At 56.7% G+C, this 27,807-nt stretch overlaps 4 protein-coding genes and 2 pseudogenes across 4 annotated transcripts; 1 reads left to right on the top strand and 5 right to left on the bottom strand.

Annotated features, from left to right (window-relative positions):
- Nucleotides 1–2,810: 2,810 nt before the first annotated feature.
- On the bottom strand, nucleotides 2,811–9,317 carry NSFL1C (NSFL1 cofactor). Its single transcript, XM_033075184.2, has 9 exons — nucleotides 9,173–9,317; nucleotides 8,409–8,506; nucleotides 7,755–7,829; nucleotides 6,502–6,667; nucleotides 6,093–6,185; nucleotides 5,334–5,443; nucleotides 4,782–4,919; nucleotides 4,128–4,292; nucleotides 2,811–3,199 (listed from the first exon to the last, which is right to left on the bottom strand). The coding sequence occupies exons 1-9, from the start codon at nucleotides 9,272–9,274 to the stop codon at nucleotides 3,037–3,039; spliced, it is 1,110 nt and encodes a 369-aa protein (XP_032931075.1). The 5' UTR covers nucleotides 9,275–9,317; the 3' UTR covers nucleotides 2,811–3,036.
- Nucleotides 9,318–10,110: 793 nt separating this feature from the next.
- Nucleotides 10,111–15,534, bottom strand: LOC117004547 (signal-regulatory protein beta-1-like). The gene is made up of 5 exons (XM_033075350.2): nucleotides 15,468–15,534; nucleotides 15,129–15,144; nucleotides 11,417–11,760; nucleotides 10,895–11,206; nucleotides 10,111–10,745 (listed from the first exon to the last, which is right to left on the bottom strand). The coding sequence occupies exons 1-5, from the start codon at nucleotides 15,532–15,534 to the stop codon at nucleotides 10,153–10,155; spliced, it is 1,332 nt and encodes a 443-aa protein (XP_032931241.1). The 3' UTR covers nucleotides 10,111–10,152.
- Nucleotides 14,164–15,153, bottom strand: LOC117004546 (tyrosine-protein phosphatase non-receptor type substrate 1-like). Its single transcript, XM_033075349.2, has 2 exons — nucleotides 14,794–15,153; nucleotides 14,164–14,352 (listed from the first exon to the last, which is right to left on the bottom strand). The coding sequence occupies exons 1-2, from the start codon at nucleotides 15,047–15,049 to the stop codon at nucleotides 14,195–14,197; spliced, it is 414 nt and encodes a 137-aa protein (XP_032931240.1). The 5' UTR covers nucleotides 15,050–15,153; the 3' UTR covers nucleotides 14,164–14,194.
- Nucleotides 15,535–16,831: 1,297 nt separating the features above from the next.
- LOC117004452 lies at nucleotides 16,832–19,742 on the bottom strand (annotated as a pseudogene).
- A 2,225-nt stretch (nucleotides 19,743–21,967) lies between these two features.
- LOC117004451 lies at nucleotides 21,968–23,962 on the bottom strand (annotated as a pseudogene).
- Nucleotides 23,963–24,649: 687 nt separating this feature from the next.
- On the top strand, nucleotides 24,650–27,445 carry LOC117004194. Its single transcript, XM_033074774.2, has 5 exons — nucleotides 24,650–24,801; nucleotides 25,546–25,886; nucleotides 26,011–26,209; nucleotides 26,585–26,624; nucleotides 26,958–27,445. Exons 1-5 carry the CDS (start codon nucleotides 24,761–24,763, stop codon nucleotides 27,084–27,086), a joined length of 750 nt encoding a protein of 249 aa, XP_032930665.1. The 5' UTR covers nucleotides 24,650–24,760; the 3' UTR covers nucleotides 27,087–27,445.
- Nucleotides 27,446–27,807: the final 362 nt, after the last annotated feature.

Raw genomic sequence — 27,807 nt, 5'->3', positions numbered from 1 at the left:
CTAGAGAGGAAGTCAAACTCACCAATAATCAAAAGCTGACACACGAGTGTCAGAAATAAGGATTTGTCTACTGCAGTGGCACACTATCAAATAGAATCATGGAATTAAGGAGTGGTTTGGGGTGGAAGGGATGTTAAAGCTCATCTTGTTCCAACCCCCTGCCAGGGGCACCCCCAGGCAGGGACATTTTCCACTAGATCAGATTACTTCAAGCCCTGTCCAACCTGACCTTGAACTCTTTCAGGAATGTGACTGTGCAAGTGACAAGGTGATTTTCTTTACAAAATCACAGTGTCTCTTTCCTTTTTTTTTTCCCTTCCTGTTCTGGTGTATTACCCCTTCTCATTAATTCTCATTTTTGCTCTACAGCTTATTTTATTTTATAGCAAAACACTTCACCAGCTCACAGAAGGAGACAGTTTAATATAGGAGATTGCATGGATGTCACTTCCAGTTGGTTCCACAGGCTCTTCTGTCAGGTTTGGAAGAAGAAGAAGACAGGTCCACCTTGGTCACTGATCCCACCTCAGCACTGCCCCGGGCAGTGAGGCAGAGCTGAGCTGCTCACCAGGAGATAAGCACTGCTCATTACTTACAAAAACAAGGAGAGAAACAGAGACAGGAGGAGCTGGCAGTCCCAGAGGTGCCCACAGACACACTGGAGCACAAGGTGCAGCTCCCAGCAGGAGTCAGCAGAGCTTCTCAAAGAAGCCTTCGAGGGACAGCGGCTTTTCTGCAGCACTGCCACCCTCTGGCTCCAGGGAAAATTCTCTCTTCCTGGCAGAGAAAAGTCTCTGAGCCCCTGGGTTTATCCCCTTTCCCTCCCACCAGCAAGGACAGAACTGGCAGCAAAGCTGGATGTGAAAGTTCTCATCCGTGAGCAGAATCTGCACAGCAAAACCTTGGGATCAGCAGTTTGGGGGAGATGCTGTCTGGCTGCCAACACTCACTGAATTTGGGGGCACCAATGTGCCCAGTCCATCCAAAGACCACGGACACCAGCTCAGTGCTCTGATGCCCCTGGCTAACAAATGCACAAACAGGAGACAAGTAACTTGCACCCTTTCTGTTAGATAAACTTTCTTTCTGAGTCTAGGGGCAGATCCTGTCCTGCACTCTGGAAATGCTGTCCCAAATTCCCAAAATGGCACATGTGAAGATCAGGATTCAAGAACTCCACGAGGCTGTTGTGACTCTATTTAGCCGTGACAGAAATTCCCTTTCTCAATTCTCCCTGCACTGGTTCACACAGGTTATTCACTGGTTACAATATACACCAAGGGATGCACAGGCAGGTGAAGCCCAAGCTCTCCTGTCACAAAAAATAATCTTTAGAAATGCTGCTGAGAGGCTGAATCTCATTTAGTAGAAGACAGCTCAGCACAGGAAGTCTGTTTGCAGAGCAGCCCAAAGAGGAGACACCCTCAATGAACACGATCCAAAATCTGAGACCAGATGCAGCTGTTATTAGAAAGGGTCGAACGCTGTTTTCCTGTTTGTGGGCTTTTAATGGCAATTTTCACAATAATTTACAAATTGGTCGTTACGCACACTCTATGTCCATTTAGTAATGAAAAATGTGAGTTAATTCAGCTCTCAGTTGAGAAACTGCTGTAAAAATGCCCTTGCTGAGGGCTGCTCTCTGGTTTGTGTTCTACAGGCAGCCAAGCGAGTTCCTCACGCTGAACCTGCCCAACCTGCCGGCCCTCCCCAGGCTGCTCCCGAGCTCCCTCTGCTCACACCAAGGGGAGGACCTGGAAGTTTCTGAGCGCTGAGGGGGCTCAGGTGAGCCTAAGGCAGGACGGGGAGGGAGCATTCCAGCCTTCAGCAGGGCAGCAGCGCAGCCTTTCCCAAGGACCTCGTTCCCATGGAGCCGGTGGGTGCAGCCCACAACTCAGCACAGCTCTGGGCTCTGCTTGGAAACCCTGAACAAAGACAGAAGCAGCTGAGGGGCAGTGCAAAGTGCTGTTGCACAACACTCCGTGGTAGCTACGCCAGCGCTACCAGTGCCCCTTGTCTAGGCCTAAGGAATTCACCCACAGGATTCTGTTCAAAGGAAGGAAAGAGATGAAGACCTGAGCCCAAAACACAAACAGAACAGATTAACACTGGAGAATTCCAGGAGTTCAGCTATGTTAGTCCTCAGGAGAGGAGAGGAAATACATCAAAGGGTATTACAGCCTTGAGTTTTTCCACCCAAGTTGTTGCAATCATTTCAATAATTCACCTCTCACAACAGAACTTGCTTTCCAGTAAGACAGACTCTGCCTTTTACTTCCAGTCACTTCCAGCTGATTCAGCTGTGAGCCTTATTGGAAAGAAGTCGGCAGCAGCGTTTCTCAGAGAAATGCAGTACAGCAATTGAAACCTGCAGCCAGTCTGGCCTATCAGAAAAAGGCAGAACATGTATGCAATGTATGCCCCAAGAGCTCTGCTGAGGGAAGGAAGGTCAGGAATTTCTCTCCAGAAAAGCACGGGAAGTGTTAAACCTTGCACCTTACACATGTCAGAGTTCTCCCCACACTGAGCTCTTTCACAAAGACTTCCCCCACAATGCTTTTGCAGGAGTGTAACCATTATCCTGACAATCAGATCACCCATTCTCAGATAGTTTATATTTAATGTAGGGAAAAAAACCGGAGTACTTTACAGCAGTCCCTGGAGGGAAAAGACCGTGGTGAGCAGTCCAGACAGAAACTGCTCCCTGGAGCTCCCTTCCCCTTGCCCTCCTCCCCTCTCCGAGTGCAGTAACTCAATCCACAAGGTAACTGAACTCTCCTGGGGGAATCTGGGGCACAAGAGGCTGCAGCTCCTTTCCAAACGAATTCGTTTCGTTTATTTATTTTGAAGTCCACTGATCATCATCATCATCACCATCATCACAAAAAACCCCATGGGAAATGCAACTAAAGAGAAAAAGTCCAACCAAGACCTAAGAACCCAGAGCTAGGAGCAGATGTGGGCCTGCGTGGCACGGCGCCGGCGCACGCGCGGGAGGAGACGGCCCCGCGGCTGTGTGGCCAGAGCTGGGGTCCTTTATGTCAACCGCTGAACGATGACAGCATTGAGCAGGTTGGCTTCCTTCAGGGTCTGGTTCTCATCAGTCAGCTCTTTATTGGGGAAGGTGGTCATGAGGACGAAACTGGTGGCAGCCATCGCTGGCCGAGCATCTACTATGAAGAGCCGGATGTCCCGGATCCTGTCCGAAGGGATCAAACACACAGAGTGATGCTGTTACTGCACAGCCTGGACAAACGACTGCTCTGCCCAGAGTGTGCAGCTCTGCTTTTGTATTCCAGCTCTCACCACAGGCCACACCAGGCTATTCTGACTCAACCTGCTCCCATTTAGTGAAATAGTAGCAGCTGTTTTCTGAGCTACAGACTGAGTTCAGTGTTCTCTGTCTGTGTTGTCAGGGGTTATCTGAAACCGAAAGCCTCCAAACCCTTCACGATGAACAATTAACAAAATGACACTTTCTGAGCTCGTCACACACAGCAAAACCCAGAGGATTTCAGCTCCTGTGAGCAGCCACATAGTGACACAAGCTCCATTTCCTGAACTCAGTCACAGGCAGAGATTTTTGTAACTTTTTGCCCGGAGCCTGACCTTTATAGAAACTGGAGAAATTAGTATAAATTATGAGAGCAGGAAGGTGAGAAAGATTTCAACAGATTTTGAATGAAGCAGCTGGTATATCTAACCTTGTAGAAGGAACAGAATTGTGGTAAAAGCATCCCTTGGTGCTCCATTCAGCACAGGGAACAGCCTCATAGAAATGTCTAAATTGAGTCAGAGTAACTGAACCAGGTTCCTAATTATCTGCCAGTTTCCAAAGCCTTTAGAAGAGATTCAGTTTTTTAAAGGTCACATCAAGGAAAGTTCTGCTGATAACACAGTTCCAGATGTCAGGTCACTGGCTGTAATTTATCCCAATTTGGAAAACAAATCCTACTCAATGGTTAGCAGCTGTCTCAAAAACACCACAACAATTTTATTCCCTTTCACTCCTATAGAAAGATGTCCAGAGCTCCTTTTGGCAGGCTATCCAGGATTTTAACACTCTCCCACGAGTGCCCTGTCTTGCAGGGCCATTTATGCCTTGCCTGTCCCTGTCGTGCTCATACCTGTGACTGTGGTTGAACTTCTGGACCAGGCGCCCGCCGTCAGCGAGCCGGATCTGGATGTTGGTGATGGGCTCTGACTCATCAATCACAATGGCAGAACTGGCTTTGGCTTCGTTCTCTGCCTGCTGGGCTGGTGAGCTGGTGCCCATCACCTGGGGGGCAGTGCTGCCAACAGGGAGACGCAAGGCAAACTGTTAGAAACCAAATTCACCTGGCTGCAGGGTACCAGATCAGGCAGCGAGCTCACTGCCTGCCAGCCCCAGCTACCAGGGCTCCTGCACAAGCACACTGGAAGTCACGATTTTTGAGTCAGCCAGTCAGCAGGAATTTGTCTAGAAATTAAACTCTACCATCCCCTTTGGTGCCATGGGTCCTGACACCCACAAGTTAACAGGGGAAAGTGTGACTTGGAAAAACTGCTCCAATGCAACACACCATGGAGGTTCCAAACCAGGGATCTGGCTCCTGGCAGGGGGAGGCTGAGCCACCCCACAGTGTATGTCAGTGAGCCTTGTTTCCTTAGAGGAACACCTCCCATCCCACAGGCACCCAGTGCCTTTCTTTCAGAAGGATGAATCAGAAGGCTCCGCCTTGGAAGGCTCGAGTGACTCTCTCACATTACATGCAGTAAAACCAGTGTCACCATCTTCTCACCTGCCCAGCTTCTGTCCCTCTCCAGTAAAAGCTCTGAAGACACTTTTAGGTTTCACATACTCCTCATCACGGTGATCTTCCATGTCCAGGTTCACCTGTCCACCCCGTGCTAACCTGCGCAGCTCAGCTGGGACTTCCCTGCAAAGAGAGTGTCCTAAGGCAGCTGCCTGAGGCAGCATGGCAGGAATGCAGGGAGAAAAAGACCAAGACCTCTGGAATTCCAGGAATCACACAGAGCCTTTGCTTAACTGACAGGGCAGATGCACTGACAGACACAAATTAAAGGTTACTTCTCCCTAGCTCTCACCTGCAGTGACACAATGCACCAGAAACTCTCAACACAAATATGAACATGTTTGTTTACTTTAAACTCTCCAGGCCCCACATAAACCAAACCCACTCCCTGTTTACCTAAACCAAATGTTCCATATTAAGAGTAACAAATTTCTTGCAACAAAGCTCAGGTGAAATGTGCCATGGATTCAGAAGCCTGATTCCACAGACACTCATGTTTCAGAAAACAGCTGTCCCTTTTCTCCCCTCACCACGTACCCTCTGCGGATATCATCCAGGAACTGGGCATTGGACGGATCCTGGTAGCTCCTCAGCTCTCCACTATCCAGACTAAATCCACTCTTCCAGAGCTTCAGTACAACGTGCACCTGCAGCAGCCCCAAAAGAACAATCAGCCTCACTGAGCATCCTGGTGACAGCAAAAACTGAAGCAAAGTGAAAAGTTCTGCATGGGCAGAGGAGCTTCAAGGTGCAGAAACATTCCAGCAGGTTTCTCTGAGCTAAGGTAAAAACTCAAAGAACTGCCTTTTATGTAATGGTCAGGTGTCAATTCCTAGAAGGTGCCACCATGGTCCCCTTTTGGATAAATATGGCTGAATGTGCTGGGTGAGGAATCTAAACGAGGCTCCCACCACAGCCACGACTTTCTTTGGTCATAAACCAAGAGCAAGGGAATCTTGAACTGATGCTGTCAGCTCCCATCTATGGGCATATATCAGACATACACAATAGATAAAGAAGAGTTGATTTCTCAATGCTCTTTGCACACTATTTTTCCCAGTCTGCATTTCTAAGAAAGGCTCAGATTCTTAATTAAAAGATCACCAGAAAACTGCTCACCCAAGACCTCATAATCTATTATTTTCTACTTGGAAATCCCACCAGAAGCAGTATTTACCATGTTTCCGTCCCTGTGAATTTCTATCAAGCTTTGTAACTATTGGGGCTGGCCAGCTCAGTAGCTGGAGCAGAGATACCCCTGGAGTGACAGCTACAAACCTGAGCAGAGATACTCACATCCTGAGAAGAGTTCTGTCTCCTCTCTCCTGCCACATAAGCCGACTCCTCCTCTGGAGTAGCCCCAAGGCGATACCCTCCCCCTGCAAAAGGCTGTGAGAGAGAGGCAGGCACAGGGTTACAGAACCACACAGACCCAAAGAGCTGCTTCCCTGTCCCCACCAGCCCTGTGGGTGAACAGGGGCTTCATGGCATCAGCATCATCTCCTGCCCTGCAGTGCCAGCTTCAGCAAGTTACTAAATGTGGCACACCAGAGCGGCTTTTCTTGCCACTGTGACACACAAAATGGAGCTGCACTGAGAGGAGTCCAGACGTAGCTGCTGAGATAATTCCAGGACTCCTCAGTACTGAACAGCTGGCACAGTGGAACCTTTACTGAAACGAGGAACAGAAGGAAGAACTCCTCACCTTTGGCTTGCTCGTCTCGCCACCGCTCTTGGCCGTCCGATCGACCGCCACGGCGCCGTGTTCCTTGGCTCCCTTGAACAGATCCTCCACCAGCTCGTTGGGACTCTTCTTCCTTGGAGGACCCACGATCTGCTGGCCACTTCTCTCTGAGCCACCGGCATAAAACCTAACAGAAAGCAGCCAGCCCTGGTCAGGTGGATCAGGGCTCACTTGTTCGTGCTTGTGCAGCTCAGTGAAACCCCTTGGATGTACAAACACTGATTACCACCAGTGTGTCTCCCACTGCAGCCTTGTGCAAGCTCCTGTGCTGCAAAGACTTTCTTTTTATGTCCATTACTGTAAATTACCTGTGGATCAATAGCAATAAAGTGGTAACAATGCTCAGACCTGGGAAGAGAACAGCCCAGAGGGACAAGCCCAGTTTTAAACACCAGTACCAGCTCGATTACCCAGCTAAGCAAGGCTTCCAGCAAATCTCTGACCTGGCAGAGCAACATGCAGCTGGAATTCTGAGGGAAGGCACACGTTCATGCCACACAAAGGACGGAGCTCAACTGGAAGCAATGGATGCACAGTCAGTGGAGTGCAATTAAGCACTTCTGGAAGATTGGGTTTATTAGCTTCCAGATGGCTTGTAACACACAGAGTGGGCTCCCAGCTGCCTGCAGACCACAGCCCATCCAGGCTCAGCCACCCCTTCAGATACATCAGTTCCATTCCATTTACCTTGCCTGTCAACCTTAAGGGTATTTAACTACTTACTGCTGACATTGTGGGAGACTGGCCTGCTAATACTCCACGTTCCCCCTGCAAAGGGGCCCTAGAGTTTTATTTCTGACTCCACACTCCATTACTTTACCCTTAAGCAACACTTAATCAAAAAAGAAACCAAAACCAAAACCCCAACCAAAATAAACCCCCAAAACCCCAAGCAGTAAGAAAACCAATCCCTGCATAATTCCCGCATTTCTGTTCTCTATGGACACAAATGAGGATCTGGGCTGTTTTCTATTCTTAACCCAGAGATTCCACACCCCACTTTAGGCTTTCTCTCACTGCTGAGAGCTGGTGCTTACACAGCTGAGCACAGGCTTTGCACTGACAAACCCACCCTGTCAAACCTCAAACATTTCATTACAGGAACTTCATACCATGTAAACCTGTTTTGTCAAAGAAGCTGTACACAAGCAGCAAGCTCTCCCAAAAGCAAAGGGATAAATACCCAGAATGTGAGCCTTCAGCTGCAAACTTACCTCTGTCCCTCCTCCTCTTCATCATCTTCCTCCTGCGCATGCACAAGGTCTCTGAATGAGGTTACTCGATGGTCACTGCAAAAATCCAGCACGAAGGGTGTCAGCCTCGAGACACATTCCCAGCTGGAACATTCCACACTGCAACAGGCTCCTACTGCAAGGTGGGCTCTGCTCACCAATACCTGACCCAAGAGCACTTTTCCCTCATGACAAAGGCAGCAACTCCTCTTTGGAACTGGACAGCGTTCCCTTATTTCAAAGGGATTTGGTAAGGCAAAATTCACTTTTGTGTTTTATGAAATGCTTGGCTTCATCAGCTCAGGTGTCCCACAAAATGAGAAAATATTCTTCCTGCAGAGATATGATCTGCTTAAATGAAAGGTCACCACCAGACTGTTTTTAATGTCAAAAGACACATCAAGCTTTTCCTGAGCAGTGAGGCAAGTTTTCCTAACTGATCTCTGGCTTAGTTGTGCAATAACACCCATGCTTGTGGTGCACAAACACTCAGGTTTTCACAATTTCTAGAGAGCCACACAAGGTGAAGCAAACCTAAACACAGAGCTACTTCTCCTGAAAATTAACACAATCAGTGCTTTAGAGGGTGTGTTTTTTTGTCAGCTTTTCACCATGGAGCTGAAGCTCCCTCCTCACCTGGCTCCAGTGCCTCTGGATATGGAGCTGGGCGTGGGCTGGGGAAGGGTCAGGATGTCCTCATCACCCCCGTCCTCATAGAAACTGGCAAGTGCAATCTGGAAAGGAAAACCACAACCCAGCTGAAGCATCTGTCAGGTTGGACCTCCTAAGGTAGCTCACACTAAAGACACTTCATGTCATTTTCCCTGTTGCAGGTCCTGGCAAAGACGAGGCCTCAGCAGGTTGTGCTGTTTGGCTGTGTCATGGCAGGACACTCACTGCTGCAGGGATGTCACCCTCCCTGTCAGGGAATGTCAGGGCTCTTCATATGCAGCAGTTATGCCAAAATTACTGCTCTCAACCAGCAGCTTTTGCGTCGTCCATGAGCAGACTCGGAATTTAACACAGTGAGTTTGAGAAGCAGCGACAGGAGCAGGTCAGAATGGTGGCTGCCTCCCACTCAGTCTGTTTGCTGACAGCGCCAATAGCACAGCACGGACAACCTCACCAGCATTCCAGGAAAACCTACATAACCCCGGCAAACCCCGTCCTCACTGTCCCCCACCTCGCGCTGCAAAGTGAACGACAGAACCAGGAGGGGTCTCAGCCTCAGCCAGCTCACGGCCCCGCCGCAGGGGCAGAGCCCGGAGACGGACGGGGGCGAGGCCTGAGCCTGCGGGACACCGACCTCCGGCCCCTCGCCAGCGCCACGGCCTCCTGAGCCCCGACCCCGCCGATCCCCGCACCGGGCGGGGGAGGGCGGAGGGCAAAGGCAAAGGTACCTGGAGATCCCAGCCAGCGGACTCGAGGAAGAACCGCGCTCGCTCCTCCTCGGCGCCGGTCACGGCCACAAACTCCCTCAGCGCCTCCTCCCTGTCCGCCATCTTGCCGCGGTGCAGCGCCCAAACCCCGCCGGGCTGCCCCGCACCGCCCCGCGTGCGCCGCCAAACCCGCCCGGCCGGAAACACCGGCGCGACGCGCGGCGCCCGGCCCGCGCACAGCGGCCCCTGCCGGCCAGGAGGTGGCACTGCACCGCCGGAGTGAGCGCCGGACACCGGGCACCGGGCACCGGGTATTGGGCATGGGGTATTGGGCACCGAGCACCGGGCACGGGGTGTCGGGCACAGGGTATCGGGCACCGAGCACCAGGCACCGGCTATTGGGCATCGGGTATCGGGCTCAGGGTACCAAACACCGGGCACAGGGCACCGAACACTGGGTATCGGAGACCGGGCACCGGACACAGGGTACTGAGCACCGGGTACCGGGCACCAGGCACCGAGCACGGGGTAGCGATCACTGGGTATCAGGCACCGAGCACGGGGTACCAAGCACTGGGCACAAAGCACCGGGCACCGAGTATCGGGCACTGAGCATGGGGTACCGAGCACAGAGAACCGGGAAAGGGCACCAAGCACTGAGTACCGGGCACCGGGCACTGGGCACAGGTTGCCGAGCTCCAGGTATCAGGTACCGGGCACGGGATACCCATATGGGGGATGGGCAGCACCACGTGAGCCCCGGTGTGCAGCACCCAGCCCTGGGGATGGGCAGCACCAAGCCCCAGAGCAGGGCGGGTGTAAGGCCACAGGCAGGGCCAGGACTGGCGGCGCGGAGCAACCCACGGCAGCCTCTGCATCCTGGTTGGTTTATTTCCAGCTTCACACATCACTGCTGGCAGTGGTCAAGCCTCAAGACCCAGCTCGTGGTGCCAGGGACTAAAGCGGAGTGGGAAAAGGCAACATCTCCAGTGCTTTGCTTTTCATGCGCTTGAAGAGGAAGAAGAGGACCCCACCGAGGAGCGCCTTCTCCAGCAGGATACCAATCCACAGGAGGATGAGGCTGGACAGAAAGTTCTCACCTGCAATGGGGACAGAGGATGTGAGTGGCCAGGGCTCAGGCAGAGGTATCCCACCCCTCGCCTTGCCAAGGGAGCCTTTCCTGGGACTGCAGCTTCCTCAGGGGGTGATACCACACAGCTGCCCTGGCAGGCACCCCATGCCAGCAGCTCTGACCCACCCTTATCCATCTGGGACTCACCGTGGGCCACGCTGGTGATCCACAGGACAACTGAGGAGTTGACAGGGGCCTGGCCATCGTGCACCACCTCACAGGTGATCAGGGACCCGTTTTTCTCCTCCGTCGCTTGCACCTCCACCTGGCTTCTCAGCTGGAACAAGCCCCTGGAGAGCTCCGACGGCCGGGAGACGTTCTTCACCTTCATCTCCTTCCCATTCTCCAGCCAGGAAATGGACATGTTTGGTGGGTAAAACTCCTTCACGAGGCAGGTGAAGGTCACGGTCGTGTTCACCTCAACAGAACTCGGCTCAGCACGCACCTCAACAATGGGGGGAACTGGGAAGAGAGGCAGAGCTTGGTGTTTGGTGTCCCTGGCTGTGCTGCCACAGGGCACCCTGTCCCTGCCCCAGGTACCCCTGTCCTCCTCCCAGGGACCCCAGCCCCACAGGAGCAGGACACCCCAGTGTGAGTCCCCCAGCCCTCACCTCGCAGGACTCTGCTGAGCTGGAAGCTCCCACGCAGTGGGGCCGGCAGCGTGGAGTGCTGCACCACACAGGTGACCTGTGAGGGGACATCGTCCTTCTGCAGGGTCACCCTCACTGTGCTGGACATATTGTAGGTTTTGTCCCACCATTCGGTGACCTGAGGCTGCAGAGCTGTCATGGGGTTCCCGTTCTTGAACCATTTCACCCCAATTTCTTTGGGAAAGAACCCTCCAGTGGTGCAGGTGAAAGGCACCGACTCTCCCAGCCTCTCTCTCTGCTCAGGCCCAGACACGATCGGGGGGCTGGGTTTGGCTGTGGGGAGAAGCACGGGGCAATCAGACCAGGCTCTGGCCCCTGCCCAGCCCTGGGCCTGCCAGGAGCAGAGTCTCCTACAAGGGCACAGGGATGGCTCATGGGATCCTGTCCTGGACCAGCCCTGAGCCCCTTCCCCATCCCTGTGCAGCCTGAGCAGAGCCCGCTGGGCTGGTTCCCATCAGGAGCTGCTCCAGGAGCCCCACTCACCTTGCACGGACACCTCTGTGCCATTGCCATGTGCAAACAGCACATCCTCACCCTTGTTTCCCTTGGTAAACTTCACACAGTAGTAGGTGCCCATGTCCTCAGGCTGAACGTTCCTGATGTGGATGGTGAGGTCTGTTTGGGACCCACTCACGGCTCTGATCACACGGGGAGAGGATGAGGGCGTTCTCTGGTCATAGATGGTCTTGCTCTCACTGCCCCAGCCCTTCAGCCACCTCACAGGACCTGGTCCAGCCATTCCAGACATGGTGCAGTTCAGGGTGAGCATCTCCCCTGCTGCCACCGACACGTTGTCCTGGGGCTGGTGCAGACTGAAGCCTTGGGCACTCACACCTGGTCACAGCAACAGGAAGGTTTGAAATTGCCAAGAGGCCCCAGGGCTGGAGCACAGCACGAGGCATCATCAGAGCCCAGCCCTGAGCCTGGAGCAGGAGACAGAGAGATATTCCTGTCTCTTGTCCCTCTGGCTGCTGGAAACTGCAGGATGAGGAGAGTCCAGACTCTTGCTGGAGTAAACTAAAGTTCATCTGGAGACAAAAGCAAGCAGGAAGGGAAGCAGCAAGAGGAGATCCCTGGTTACCCATGAGCACAGGGAAGGCGTGCCAGGCTAGCAGAATGCATGGGAAACGTGGTGGGGCTGTGCTGGCCCCACTTACCTGGGTCTCTGCAGAGCAGGAGCAGCATCAGGCCCACGAGAGGCAGTTGCTGCATCACCAGAACCATGGGTATTCCACGTCTTGCTCCCTGATAGCTGCACATTGCTCCGCTGGATTTGGCTCTGTTGGACTCTGCTGGACTGAGCTCAGCTGACTCAGCTGGACTGGGCTTAACTTAGTGGGGTGCTGACCTCTCACCCAGCAAAGGGGAAGGAAAGGGGCCACCAGCAGTCCAGTTCCAGTTCCTCCATGCAATCATGTCCCATTTACTTATCACTGCCCACATCATCTCCTGTCACAACGCTGGTCAATATTGGCAACGTCCACCCCACTTTCCCCTCAGATGTGCCACGGCCATGGGCACAGGCACTGAGCAGCCAGCAAGAGGAACCCTGGTTCCAGCACGCTCCCCCACCCATGGCCAGCCTGTGGCTCAGCACCCTGGGGTGCCGAGGGGACTCCCAGCCCTTGCCAGCAGGATCGGGGTGTGGGATGCTGTCTGCCATGGGTGAGTGGTGCAGAGCAGTGCCCGGGATACCCCGAGTGTCCCACATGCCGATGCCCCGGTGCTCCTGGCCCTCACCGAGGCAGGGAGGACTCAAAGCCGCTCCCTGTCCTGATCCCAGAGCAGCCCCTGGGTGCCAGGTGACCCGGGAGCGATGCCCGGCGGGGTCAGGCAGGGTGATGCCCACCGGGGGTGATGCCCGGCGGGGTCCGGCAGGGTGATGCCCACCGGGGGTGATGCCCGGCGGCTCTGCCCGACCCCGCCCGCCCCGGGCAGACACCAGAGCGTTAACCACCCGTTCGACTCCATTTCCTGTCCAGCGTCCCCTTTTTCTTCACAAAGTTTGGGCAGTACCCAGGGCCGCGGCAGCAGCTCCGCTCATGTCCGGGCAGGGAATCCAGTCCTGTCCCGTCCGAACCGGGTGAGTCGGAATTGGGGCCCCCAAAGCCTCTCGGAGCTCCCCTGCCCCGTCTGCCACATAAACGCGGGCGGGTGACAAAGACAAACCCCAATTCCTCTCAGAGCCCCAGTGATCCTGCCTGGTGTGGAACAGAGCCAGGGTGTTAATGTTCAACAGCACTCCGGAGTTTTTGCTGCCAGGAGTTCCCCTTGGCTCCCTCTGCACCTCTCTGGCCTCCAGGCAGCTGCAGCACCCCCTGCAAATGGCAGAACAGGATGCAGATTTATCAAATCATAGAACCGCAGAAGTGTTTGGGTTGCAAAAGCCCTCTGTCCAACCATTAACTGAGCGCTACCAAAGCCACCACTAAACCACGTCCCTAAGTGCCACATCTACATGTCATTTAAATCCCTCCAGGGATGATGACTCAACCAGTGCCCTGGGCATCCTGGTCATTTTTCAGATTTGTCTCTTGTTCATTTTGAACCAGTTTTTAATGGGTTTCCTCCCTGCCAGTGCTGCATGTTGTCTCTGCCACATCCCAGAATATCTCTCAGCTGCAAATTGGTGGATACTGGGGCTTCTCTGCCTGTAAGGCAGCCCGTGGCTGACCCCATCACTCATGACTTAAAACTCCTCTCTTTGTGCTCAGACGTGGCTGCCCAGGAAGGTCAGGTCTGCAGCAGCTCCAGGACAAGGCGTTGGTGGCAGTGAGGGAGATGTTCACCCTGAACTGCACCACATCTGGAATGGTTGGACCCTCTGAACACCGGGCACCAGGTACCAGGCACAGGCTCTGAGCAGGGGCTACCGAGCACAAAGCATGGGGTGTCAGGCACCAGACACACGCACCAAGCAAGGGGCACCAAGTATCCTGCACCAACAATTGGGCACTGGGTCTCAGACACCAGGCACCGTGTGTGTAGCACAGGGCACTGAGCACTGGGGATGGGCAGCACCAAGTGAGCCCCAGTGTGCAGCACCCAGCCCTGGGGATGGGCAGCACCAAGTGAGCCCTGGTGTGCAGCACCCAGCCCTGGGGATGGGCAGCACCAAGCCCCAGAGCAGGGCGGGTGTAAGGCCACAGGCAGGGCCAGGACTGGCAGCACAGAGAAACCCATGGCAGCCTCTGCATCCTGGTTGGTTTATTTCCAGCTTCACACATCACTGCTGGCAGTGGCCATGCCCTGAGACCCGGCTCATGGTGCCAGGGAATGGGGTGGAACAGGATAAGGCAACATCTCCAGTGCTTTGCTTTTCATGCGCTTGAAGACGAAGAAGAAGAGCCCACCGAGGAGCGCCTTCTCCAGCAGGATACCAAGCCCCAGGAGGATGAGGCTGGACAGAAAGTTCTCACCTGCAATGGGGACAGAGGATGTGAGTGCCCAGGGCTCGGAGAGAGGTATCCCAACCCCCACAGGGAGTCTTTCCTGGGACTGCAGCTTCCTTAGGGGGTGACACCACACAGCTGCCCTGGCAGGAACCCCATGCCAGCAGCGCTGACCCACCCTTATCCATCTGGGACCACTTGCTCCATTGCCCCTGGGCCGCAACCCAGCCTAGACATGAGTGAGGGGGCTGGGTTTGGCTGTGGGGAGAAGCACAGGGCAATCAGACCAGGCTCTGGCCCCTGCCCAGCCCTGGGCCTGCCAGGAGCAGAGTCTCCTACAAGGGCACAGGGATGGCTCATGGGATCCTGTCCTGGACCAGCCCTGAGCACCTTCCCCATCCCTGTGCAGCCTGAGCAGAGCCCGCTGGGCTGGTTCCCATCAGGAGCTGCTCCAGGAGCCCCACTCACCTTGCACGGACACCTCTGTGCCACTGCCACGCTGAAACAGCACATCCTCACCCCTGTAATTCTTGGTAAACTTCACACAGTAGTAGGTGCCCGTGTCCTCAGGCTGAACGTTCCTGATGTGGATGGTGAAGTCTGTGTCAGACCCATCCACTGCTCTCATCGCACGGGGTAAGGATGAGTGCGTTCTCTGGTCATAGATGGTCTTGTTCTCACTGCCCCAGCCCTTCAGCCACTTCACAGGACCTGGTCCAGCCATTCCAGACGTGGTGCAGTTCAGGGTGAGCGTCTGCCCTGCTGGCACTGACACCTTGTCCTGGGGCTGGTGCAGATTGAACTGCTGAGCACCCACACCTGGTCACAGCAACAGGAAGGTTTGGAAATGACAAGGGGACCCAGGGCTGGGGCAACGCACAAGGCATTGTCAGATCCCAGCCCTGAGCCTGGACCTGGGGACAGAGAGATATTTCTGTCCCTTGTCCCTCAGGCTGCTGGAGACTAAGAGATAACGAGACTCCAGAATCTTTCTGGATTAAACTAAAGTTCATCTGGAGACAAAAGCAAGCAAGTAGGGAGGCAGCAAGAGGAGATCCCTGGTTACCCATGAGCACAGGGAAGGACTGCCAGGCCAGCAGAATGCATGGGAAACGTGGTGGGGCTGTGCTGGCCCCACTTACCTGGGTCTCTGCAGAGCAGGAGCAGCATCAGGCCCATGAGAGGCAGTTGCTGCATCACCAGAACCATGGGTATTCCACGTCTTGCTCCCTGATAGCTGGGCTTTTCTCAGATGGATTCAGCTCTGTTGGACTCTGCTGGGCTGGGCTCATCTGACTCAGCTGGACTGAGCTCAGCTTAGTGGGGTGCTCAGCTCTCACCCAGCAAAGGGGAAGGAAAGGGGCCAGCAGCAGTCCAGTTCCTCCATGCAATCACATTTGCTTCTCAATGCCCACATCATCTCCTGTCACAACGCTGGTCCATATTGGCAATGTCCACCCCACTTTCCCCTCAGATGTGCCACAGCCATGGGCACAGGCACTGAGCAGCCAGCAAGAGGAACCCTGGTTCCAGCACACTCTGTCACCCATGGCAAGGCTGTGTCTCAGGACCCTGGGGTGCCGAGGGGACTCCCAGCCCTTGCCAGCAGAATCGGGGTGTGGGATGCTGTCTGCCATGGGTGGGTGGTGCAGAGCAGTGCCCGGGATACCCCGAGTGTCCCACATGCCGATGCCCCGGTGCTCCTGCCCCTCATCGAAGCAGGGAGGACTCAAAGCCGCTCCCTGTCCGGATCCCAGAGCAGCCCCTGGGTGCCAGGTGACCCGGGAGTGGTGCCCAACAGGGTCCGGCAGGGTGATGCCCACCGGGGGTGATGCCCGACAGGGTCCGGCAGGGTGATGCCCACCGGGGGTGATGCCCGGCGGCTCTGCCCGACCCCGCCCGCCCCGGGAAGACACCAAAGCGTTAACCACCCGTTCGTCTCCATTTCCTGTCCCGCTTCCTCTTTTGCTTCCCAAAGTTTGGGCAGAACCCAGGGCCGCGGCAGCAGCTCCGCTCATGTCCGGGCAGGGAATCCAGTCCTGTCCCGTCCGAACCGGGTGAGTCGGAATTGGGGTCCCCAAAACCTCTCGGAGCTCCCCTGCCCCGTCTGTCCCATAAACGCGGGCGGGTGACAAAGACAAACACCGGGTTGGGCGGACGCTGCTCCTTCCCCGAGCACCTTTTGGTGTCAGTCCGGCCCCGGGGGTGCAGAGCATCCCCAGCCCCGGCGATGGCAGAGCCGGGTCGAGCCCTGCCGAGCCTCTGCCATCCGTGTCGGGGACTTTGTGCAGGAGAGGTCTGGGGACTGGAGGGGTTTTGGGGAGCAGGAGGGATTTGGTGACAAGGAGGAATCGGGGGCTTTACTGGGCTACAGGGCTGCACATCCCTGCCTGGGACACTGGCTCCTGGCTGGCTCCTGGCTGGCTCCTGGCTGGCTGCTGGCTGTGAACTCCAATTCCTCTCAGAGTCCCAGTGATCCTGGCTGGTGTGGAACAGAACCAGGGTGCTAATGTTCAACAGCACTCAGGAGTTTTTGCTGCCAGGAGTTCCTCTTGGCTCCCTCTGCACCTCTCTGGCCTCCAGGCAGCTGCAGCACCCCCTGCAAATGGCAGAACAGGATGCAGATTTATCAAATCATAGAATCACAGAAGTGTTTGTGTTGCAAAAGCCCTCTGAGATCCTCGTGTCCAACCGTTAACCCAGCACTGCTATGGCCACCACTAAGTCATGTCCCTAAGTGCCACATGTATGTCATTTAAATCCCTCCAGGGGTGGTGGCTCCACCACTTCTGTGGGCATGCTGCTCATTATTCAGATTTGTGCCTTGTTTATTTTGAATTGGTTTTTAAAGGGTTTTGTTCCTCTCAGTTCCTGCGTGTTGTCTCTGGCACATCCCAGGATGTCTCTCTACTGCATACTGGGAGCACTGGGCACAGAGCACCGAGTTACAGCTACCAAGCACCAGGCACCAGGCACGGGGTACCCAGCAAGGGGCACCAGATATCAGGCACCAGGCATCGTGTGTACAGCTCTGGGCTCTGAGCACTTGCATGGGCAGCACCAAGTGAGCCCCAGTGTGCAGCACCCAGCCCTGGGGATGGGCAGCACCCAGCCCTGGGGATGGGCAGCACCAAGTGAGCCCCAGTGTGCAGCACCCAGCCCTGGGGATGGGCAGCACCAAGCCCCAGAGCAGGGCGGGTGTAAGGCCACAGGCAGGGCTGGGACTGGCGGCACGGAGCAACCCACGGCAGCCTCTGCATCCTGGTTGGTTTATTTCCAGCTTCACACATCACTGCTGGCAGTGGCCATGCCCTGAGACCAAGCTCGTGGTGCCAGGGAATGGGGTGGAACAGGATAAGGCAACATCTCCAGTGCTTTGCTTTTCTTGCGCTTGATGAGGTAGTAGAGGACCCCACCGAAGAGCGCCTTCTCCAGCAGGATACCAAGCCCCAGGAGGATGAGGCTGGACAGAAAGTTCTCACCTGCAATGGAGACAGAGGATGTGAGTGCCCAGGGCTTGGGGAGAGGCATCCCAACCCCCACAGGGAGTCTTTCCTGGGACTGCAGCTTCCTCAGGGAGTGACACCACACAGCTGCCCTGGCAGGCACCCCATGGCAGCAGCTCTGACGCACCCTTATCCATCTGGGACTCACCGTGGGCCACGTTGGTGATCCACAGGACAGCTGAGTAGTTGGCAGGGGCCTGGCCATCGTGCACCACCACACAGGCGATCGTGGATCCGTTTTTCTCCTCCATCGCTTGCACCGCCACCCAGCTTCTCAGCTGGAACAAGCCCCTGGAGAGCTCCAATAGCCGGGAGAGGTTCTTCACCTTCATCTCCTTCCCATTCTCCAGCCAGGAAATGGACACATTTGGTGGGTAAAACTCCTTCATGAGGCAGGTGAAGGTCACGGTCGTGTTCAGCTCAACAGAACTCGGCTCAGCGCGCATTTCAACAGTGGGGGGAACTGGGAAGAGAGGCAGAGCTTGGTGTTTGGTGTCCCTGGCTCTGCTGCCACAGGGCACCCTGTCCCTGCCCCAGGTACCCCTGTCCTCCTCCCAGGGACCCCAGCTCCACAGGAGCAGGACACCCCAGTGTGAGTCCCCCAGCGCTCACCTCGCAGGACTCTGCTGAGCTGGAAGCTCCCACGCAGTGGGGCCAGCAGCGTGGAGTGCTGCACCTCACACGTGACATGTGAGGGGACATCGTTCTTCTGCAGGGTCACCATCACTGTGCTGGACATGTTGTAGGTTTTGTCCTTCCATTCTGTGATCTGGGGCTGCTGAGCTCTTATGGGGACATTGTCCTTGAACCATTTCACCCCAATTTCTTTGGGAAAGAACCCTCCAGTGGTGCAGGTGAAAGGCACCGACTCTCCCGGCCTCACTCTCTGCTCAGGCCCAGACACGATCAGGGGGCTGGGTTTGGCTGTGGGGAGAAGCACGGGGCAATCAGACCAGGCTCTGGCCCCTGCCCAGCCCTGGGCCTGCCAGCAGCAGAGTCTCCTACAAGGGCACAGGGATGGCTCATGGGATCCTGTCCTGGACCAGCCCTGAGCCCCTTCCCCATCCCTGTGCAGCCTGAGCAGAGCCTGCTGGGCTGGTTCCCATCAGGAGCTGCTCCAGGAGCCCCACTCACCTTGCACGGACACCTCTGTGCCTCTGCCACGCTGAAACAGCACATCCTCACCCCTGTCATTCTTGGTAAACTTCACACAGTAGTAGGTGCCCGTGTCCTCAGGCTGAACGTTCCTGATGTGGATGGTGAGGTCTGTGTCAGACCCTCTCACGGCTCTGATCACACGGGGAAAGGATGAGGGCGTTCTGTAGTCATAGATGGTCTTGTTCTCACTGCCCCAGCCCTTCAGCCACTTCACAGCACCTACTACAGCCATTCCAGACACAGTGCAGTTCAGAGTGAGCGTCTCCCCCGCTGCCACCAACACGTTGTCCTGGGGCTGGTGCAGACTGAACCGCTGGGCACCCACACCTGGTCACAGCAACAGGAAGGTTTGGAATTGCCAAGAGGCCCCAGGGCTGGGGCACAGCACGAGGCATCATCAGACCCCAGCCCTGAGCCTGGGGCCAGGGACAGAGAGATATTTCTGTCCCTTGTCCCTCAGGCTGCTGAGGAGTGCAGGATGAGGAAAGTCCAGACTCTTGCTGGAGTAAATGAAAGTTCATCTGGAGACAAAAGCAAGTAGGAAGGGAAGCAGCAAGAGGAGATTCCTGGTTACCCATGAGCACAGGGAAGGTGTGCCAGGCTAGCAGAATACCTGGGAAACGTGGTGGGGCTGTGCTGGCCCCACTTACCTGGGTCTTTGCAGAGCAGGAGGAGCATCAGGCACACGAGAGGCAGTTGCTGCATCACCAGAACCATGGGTATTCCACGTCTTGTTCCCTGATAGCTGGACATTGCTCCGCTGGATTCGGCTGCGTTTGACACTGCTGGGCTGAGCTCAGCTTAGCTTAGTGGGGTGCTCAGCTCACACCCAGCAAAGGGGAAGGAAAGGGGCCAGCAGCAGTCCAGTTCCTCCATGCAATCATGTCCCATTTGCTTATCACTGCCCACATCATCTCCTGTCACAACGCTGGTCCATATTGGCAATGTCCACCCCACTTTCCCCTCAGATGTGCCACAGCCATGGGCACAGGCACTGAGCAGCCAGCAAGAGGAACCCTGATTCCAGCACGCTCCCCCACCCATGGCCAGCCTGTGGCTCAGCACCCTGGGGTGCCGAGGGGACTCCCAGCCCTTGCCAGCAGGATCGGGGTGTGGGATGCTGTCTGCCATGGGTGAGTGGTGCAGAGCAGTGCCCGGGATACCCCGAGTGTCCCACATGCCGATGCCCCGCTGCTCCTGCCCCTCCAACGAGGCAGGGAGGACTCAAAGCCGCTCCCTGTCCGGATCCCAGAGCAGCCCCTGGGTGCCAGGTGACCCGGGAGCGATGCCCGGCAGGGTCCGGCAGGGTGATGCCCACCGGGGGTGATGCCCGACAGGGTCCGGCAGGGTGATGCCCACCGGGGGTGATGCCCGGCGGCTCTGCCCGACCCCGCCCGCCCCGGGCAGACACCAAAGCGTTAACCACCCGTTCGTCTCCATTTCCTGTCCCGCTTCCTCTTTTTCTTCCCAAATTTTGGGCAGAACCCAGGGCCGCGGCAGCAGCTCCGCTCATGTCCGGGCAGGGAATCCAGTCCTGTCCCGTCCGAACCGGGTGAGTCCGAATTGGGGCCCCCAAAGCCTCTCGGAGCTCCCCTGCCCCGTCTGCCACATAAACGCGGGCGGGTGACAAAGACAAACACCGGGTCGGGCGGACGCTGCTCCTTCCCCGAGCAACTTTTAGTGTCAGTCCGGCCCCGGGGGTGCAGAGCATCCCCAGCCCCGGCGATGGCAGAGCCGGGTCGAGCCCTGCCGAGCCTCTACCATACGTGTCGGGGACTTTGTGCAGGAGAGGTTTGGGGACTGGAGGGGTTTTGGGGAGCAGGAGGGATTTGGCGACAAGGAGGGATCGGGGGCTGTACTGGGCTACAGGGCTGCACATCCCTGCCTGGGACACTGGCTCCTGGCTGGCTCCTGGGTGTGATCCCTAATTCCTCTCAGAGCCCCAGTGATCCTGGCTGGTGTGGAACAGAGCCAGGGTGTTAATGTTCAACAGCACTCAGGAGTTTTTGCTGCCAGGAGTTCCCCTTGGCTCTCTCTGCACCTCCCTGCCCTCCAAGCAGCTGCAGCACGCCCTGCAAATGGCAGAACAGGATGCAGATTTATCAAATCATAGAATCACAGAAGTGTTTGTGTTGCAAAAGCCCTCTGAGATCCTCGTGTCCAACCGTTAACCCAGCACTGCTATGGCCACCACTAAGCCATGTCCCTAAGTGCCACATGTATGTCATTTAAATCCCTCCAGGGGTGGTGGCTCCACCACTTCTGTGGGCATGCTGCTCATTTTTCAGATTTGTGCCTTATTCATTTTGAATCGGTTTTTGAAGGGTTTCGTTCCTCTCAGTTCCTGCATGTTGTCTCTGTCACATCCCAGGCTATCTCTCAACTGCAAATTGGGAGCACTGGGCACAGAGCACCGAGTTACAGCTACCAAGCACCAGGCACCAGGCACGGGGTACCCAGCAAGGGGCACCAGATATCAGGCACCAGGCATCGTGTGTACAGCTCTGGGCTCTGAGCACTTGCATGGGCAGCACCAAGTGAGCCCCGGTGTGCAGCACCCAGCCCCGGGGATGGGCAGCACCAAGTGAGCCCCGGTGTGCAGCACCCAGCCCCGGGGATGGGCAGTACCAAGTGAGCCCCGGTGTGCAGCACCCAGCCCTGGGGATGGGCAGCACCAAGTGAGCCCCGGTGTGCAGCACCCAGCCCCGGGGATGGGCAGCACCAAGCCCCAGAGCAGGGCGGGTGTAAGGCCACAGGCGGGGCTGGGACTGGCGGCACGGAGCAACCCACGGCAGCCTCTGCATCCTGGTTAGTTTATTTCCAGCTTCACACATCACTGCTGGCAGTGGCCATGCCCTGAGACCCAGCTCGTGGTGCCAGGGAGTGGGATGGAACAGGATAAGGCAACATCTCCAGTGCTTTGCTTTTCATGCGCTTGATGAGGTAGTAGAGGAGCCCACCAAACAGCGCCTTCTCCAGCAGGATACCAAGCCCCAGGAGGATGAGGCTGGACAGAAAGTTCTCACCTGCAATGGGGACAGAGGATGTGAGTGCCCAGGGCTCGGGGAGAGGCATCCCAACCCCCACAGGGAGTCTTTCCTGGGACTGCACCTTCCCCAGGGGGTGACACCACACAGCTGCCCTGGCAGGCACCCCATGCCAGCAGCTCAGACTCACCCTTAAGCATCTGGGACTCCTTGCTCCATTCACTCTGGGCTGTGTTGAAGATCCACAGGACAGCTGAGGAGTTGGCAGGGGCCTGGCCATCGTGCACCACCACACAGGCGATCGTGGATCCGTTTTTCTCCTCTGTCGCTTGCACCTCCACCCAGCTTCTCAGCTGGAACAAGCCCCCGGAGAGCTCCGACGGCCGGGAGATGTTCTTCACCTTCATCTCCTTTCCATTCTCCAGCCAGGAAATAGACAGGTTTGGTGGGTAAAACTCCTTCACGAGGCAGGTGAAGGTCACGGTTGTGTTCAGCTCAACGGAGCTCGGCTCAGCGCGCACCTCAACAGTGGGGGGAACTGGGAAGAGAGGCAGAGCTTGGTGTTTGGTGTCCCTGGCTCTGCTGCCACAGGGCACCCTGTCCCTGCCCCAGGTACCCCTGTCCTCCTCCCAGGGACCCCAGCCCCACAGGAGCAGGACACCCCAGTGTGAGTCCCCCAGCGCTCACCTCGCAGGACTCTGCTGAGCTGGAAGCTCCCACGCAGTGGGGCCAGCAGTGTGGAGTGCTGCACCTCACAGGTGATCTGTGAGGGGACATCGTCCTTCTGCAGGGTCACCCTCACGGTGCTGGACATGTTGTAGGTTTTCACCCGCCATTCTGTGACCTGGGGCTGCTGAGCTGTCATGGAGTTCTTGTTCTTGAACCATTTCACCCCAATTTCTTTGGGAGAGTACCCTCCAGTGGTGCAGGTGAAAGGCACCGACTCTCCCGGCCTCACTCTCTGCTCAGGCCCAGACACGATCGGGGGGCTGGGTTTGGCTGTGGAGAGAAGCACGGGGCAATCAGACCAGGCTCTGGCCCCTGCCCAGCCCTGGGCCTGCCAGCAGCAGAGTCTCCTACAAGGGCACAGGGATGGCTCATGGGATCCTCTCCTGGACAGGCCCTGAGCCCCTTCCCCATCCCTGTGCAGCCTGAGCAGAGCCCGCTGGGCTGGTTCCCATCAGGAGCTGCTCCAGGAGCCCCACTCACCTTGCACGGACACCTCTGTGCCACTGCCACGCTGAAACAGCACATCCCCACCCTTGTCTCTCTTGGTAAACTTCACACAGTAGTAGGTGCCCGTGTCCTCAGGTGTAACGTTCCTGATGTAGATGGTGTAGTCTGTGTAAGAGTCACTCACGGCTCTGATCACACGGGGAAAGGATGAGGGCGTTCTCTGGTCATAGATGGTCTTGTTCTCACTGCCCCAGCCCTTCAGCCACCTCACAGGACCTGGTCCAGCCATTCCAGACGTGGTGCAGTTCAGGGTGAGCGTCTCCCCCGCTGCCACCGACACGTTGTTCTGGGGCTGGTGCAGACTGAACTGCTGGGCAACCACACCTGGTCACAGCAACAGGAAGGTTTGGAATTGCCAAGAGGCCCCAGGGCTGGGGCACAGCACGAGGCATCATCAGACCCCAGCCCTGAGCCTGGGGCCAGGGACAGAGAGATATTCCTGTCCCTTCTACCTAAGGCTGCTGAGGAGTGCAGGATGAGGAGAGTCCAGACTCTTGCTGGAGTAAACTAAAGTTCATCTGGAGACAAAAGCAAGCAGGAAGGGAGGCAGCAAGAGGAGATCCCTGGTTACCCATGGGCACAGGGAAGGACTGCCAGGCTAGCAGAATACCTGGGAAACGTGGTGGGGCTGTGCTGGCCCCACTTACCTGGGTCTTTGCAGAGCAGGAGGAGCATCAGGCACACGAGACGCAGTTGCTGCATCACCAGAACCATGGATATTCCACGTCTTGCTCCCTGATAGCTGGACATTGCTCCGCTGGATTCGGCTCCGTTTGATACTGCTGGGCTGAGCTCAGCTTAGCTTAGTGGGGTGCTCAGCTCACACCCAGCAAAGGGGAAGGAAAGGGGCCAGCAGCAGTCCAGTTCCTCCATGCAATCATGTCCCATTTGCTTATCACTGCCCACATCATCTCCTGTCACAACGCTGGTCCATATTGACAATGTCCACCCCACTTTCCCCTCAGATGTGCCACAGCCATGGGCACAGGCACTGAGCAGCCAGCAAGAGGAACCCTGGTTCCAGCACGGTCCCCCATCCATGGCCAGCCTGTGGCTCAGCACCCTGGGGTGCCGAGGGGACTCCCAGCCCTTGCCAGCAGGATCGGGGTGTGGGATGCTGTCTGCCATGGGTGAGTGGTGCAGAGCAGTGCCCGGGATACCCCGAGTGTCCCACATGCCGATGCCCCGGTGCTCCTGCCCCTCACCGAGACAGGGAGGACTCAAAGCCGCTCCCTGTCCGGATCCCAGAGCAGCCCCTGGGTGCCAGGTGACCCGGGAGCGATGCCCGGCGGGGTCCGGCAGGGTGATGCCCACCGGGGGTGATGCCTGGCTCTGTCCGGCAGGGTGATGCCCACCGGGGGTGATACCCGGCGGGGTCCAGCAGGGTGATGCCCACCGGGGGTCATGCCCGGCGGCTCTGCCCGACCCCGCCCGCCCCGGGCAGACACCAAAGCGTTAACCACCCGTTCGCCTCCATTTCCTGTCCCGCTTCCTCTTTTTCTTCCCAAATTTTGGGCAGTACCCAGGGCCGCGGCAGCAGCTCCGCTCATGTCCGGGCAGGGAAGCCAGTCCTGTCCCGTCCGAACCGGGTGAGTCCGAATTGGGGCCCCAAAAACCTCTCGGAGCTCCCCTGCCCCGTCTGTCCCATAAACGCGGGCGGGTGACAAAGACAAACACCGGGTCGGGCGGACGCTGCTCCTTCCCCGAGCACCTTTTGGTGTCAGTCCGGCCCCGGGGGTGCAGAGCATCCCCAGCCCCGGCGATGGCAGAGCCGGGTCGAGCCCTGCCGAGCCTCTGTCACACGTGTCGGGGACTTTGTGCAGGAGAGGTTTGGGGACTGGAGGGGTTTTGGGGAGCAGGAGGGATTTGGCGACAAGGAGGGATCGGGGGCTGTACTGGACTATAGGGCTGAGCGTCCCTGCCTGGGACACTGGATCCTGGCTGGCTCCTGGGTGTGATCCCCAATTCCTCTCAGAGCCCCAGTGATCCTGGCTGGTGTGGAACAGAGCCAGGGTGTTAATGTTCAACAGCACTCAGGAGTTTTTCCTGCCGGTGGTTCCTGAGTGCCACATCTACATGTCATTTAAATCCCTCCAGGGATGGTGACTCCACCAGTGCCCTGGGCATTCTGCTCATTTTTCAGATTTGCCCCTTGTTCATTTTGAACCGCTTTTTGAAGGGTTTCCTCCCTGCCAGTGCCTGTATGTTGTCTCTTCCTCATCCCAGGATATCTCTCAGCTGCAAATTGGTGGACACTGGGGCTTCTCTGCCTGTAAGGCAGCCCTTGCCTGGCCCCACATCTCATCCCTGGTCACTCTTCTCTCTTTGCTCAGGAATGCGTCAAACTTCAGTCTGCACCAGCCCCACGACAAGGTGTCAGTGGCACCGGGGGAGACGCTCACCCTGACTTGCACCACGTCTGAAATGGCTGACCCATGTCCTGTGAGGTGGCTGAAGGGCTGGGGCAGTGAGAGCAAGACCATCTATGACCAGAGAGAGTCCTTACCCCGTGTGATCAGAGCAATGAATGGGTCCAACTCAGATTTCACCATCTACATCAGGAACGTTACACGTGAGGACATGGGCACCTACTACTGTGTGAAGTTTTGCAAGGGGAATAAGGGTGAGGATGTGCTGTTTGAGTGTGGCCGTGGCACAGAGGTGTCCGTGCAAGGTGAGTGCAGCCCAGCAGGACGCTGCTCCCAGGGTCCCATCCCACAGTCCCCACCCTGCCCACAGTGAGGTTCTGCTCTGCCCTGCACCCACCCCCATCTCCTGCTCTGCTTCTGTCTCCACAGAGAGAACCCTGGTTCCTGGAATGGTGGCTGCAGCTGCAGGGCTCTGCTTCCTCCTCCTCCTCCTCTTCATCGCCCTTTGCATGTACAGGAGGAAGCGCCAAGCTGGGGTGGGCAGCCCGTGCCCGGGCAGGACAGTGGCCATGGGCAGCTTCTCGTTTGTCCCTGTGCAGTGCTGTGCAGGGACCCCCAGCACCCCCAGGTTTGTACTCAGCACCTCTTCCTTCTGCACCCTTAATGAGTTAACTGTCTTATCCACCTGCTTTATTTTGACTTCCTTTCTTGTCTGGAGCTGTAACTTTCCCCAGAAATGGCTTTTTACTCGTAAGTGCACTGTTCTCTCTGCATTTCACAGAGGCTTTGTGGTAGGGAGCACCCAGTACCAGGGAGCCCCCTGCAGCCCCTCACCGTGTGTCTGAGCCCAGCCCACTTGTGCAGACAACACTCTGTCCCTACTCTCTGCCTTCAGTGGAGCCATCCTGCTGAAATATGGGAGGGGAATTGAGGGCTGTGCTGGATGTGGAAAGGACCCAGCTTCCTTTAGTTCTGATGGCTGTCCTTATCCTTGTCCCTACAGTGAAGGCCTGGATGCAGAGAGCTCCCACCTGCCCAGCCAGGTAAGAGCGAGCTGTGAGTTTGGGGGAGCACATCCCATGCAGATGCCCTGGCTTGCAGAAGCCCTGCAAGACTCTGGGGCCAGGGGGGGCATTGGGTGGGCAGCAGCTGCCTGCCTGTGGTCCCTGCACACTCTGCACCATAGCACAGGGCCACATCTGCAGCTGTGGCATCACCAGCCTGGCTTGAGCCTGGTTTTTGGGGTTGTCCTGTGCAGGACCATGAGGTGGTCTCGGTGATCCTTGTGGGTCACATCCAACTCTCAACATTGTGGTTAAGGGTTATTTTGGCAAGATTTTCCATGCAGCATTCCCCATTTGTGCACACTTTTGCAGCAGAGCAGCAAGGAAGAGAACAACATCCACTATGCTGACCTGCAGCCCCTGTCCTCGGCCCCACGGCGCAGCAGGAGCCCGGGCACAGCCTCCACCGAGTATGCCAGCCTCAGGGTGGGTGCCAAGTGACGCGTGGCACCGCTGCCACGGCCAGGCCCTGTCAGGGTGGAAGAAGGGATGTTTCTGCAGGGCACAATGAAGAAGTGGAGCTGTTTGCTTGGTGCACCCCAATCTCAGCTCAGCACACTGTGCTCATCGTGCTTGCATCTCAGAGGAGCTCTCCCAGGACCTGAAGCCATCTCGACCACAGGATGAGACCAGGAGGCCAAGCACCTCTGCCTTGTGCAAGCTGTTTGATGTTGATGACACCAGGAGGACCTCACACAAACCTGTGTCCACCAGCATGGGCCTCCACTAGCCCTTTCCCAGCCCACAGGTCCATAATTTGTGTTATCTTTTCTCTGCCCTCAATAAAGCTAGCAAACAGCCTTCTGTGCAGTCCTACTGTGCTCAGAGCTAGAGCAATAGTGCCAGTCCTGCAGGCTCCTGGGGGAATGTCTGCCCCACACAGCCCCCCCTGTGCTACTGCTGGTCTGGTCCCAACTCCCACCTGCCCCAGGCAGGGAACCTGCCCAGTCCCATGAAACCTGCATCTCCTGGCAAGGCAGCAGGGACCTCTCAGGAGCAGCCCCTGGTTGCTGCAGGCTGAGGCCCAGCCCTTGCCCACCTTTCCGTGCCCTCCTCAAGGGGCTCATGATGCTGTTAAGGCCAGGGCAGCTGGTACCAGCTGGCCCTTCTGCCCCTTCCCCTGCTCCGTGCACATCTTCAGCTCCACTCCCAGCCAGTGTGT

Source organism: Catharus ustulatus, chromosome 17 (genome assembly GCF_009819885.2).
Source record: "Catharus ustulatus isolate bCatUst1 chromosome 17, bCatUst1.pri.v2, whole genome shotgun sequence".
NCBI classification, from domain to species: domain Eukaryota; kingdom Metazoa; phylum Chordata; class Aves; order Passeriformes; family Turdidae; genus Catharus; species Catharus ustulatus.
Note: the sequence above shows the minus strand (reverse complement) of the source record. Positions and strands in the feature narration are given on the sequence as shown.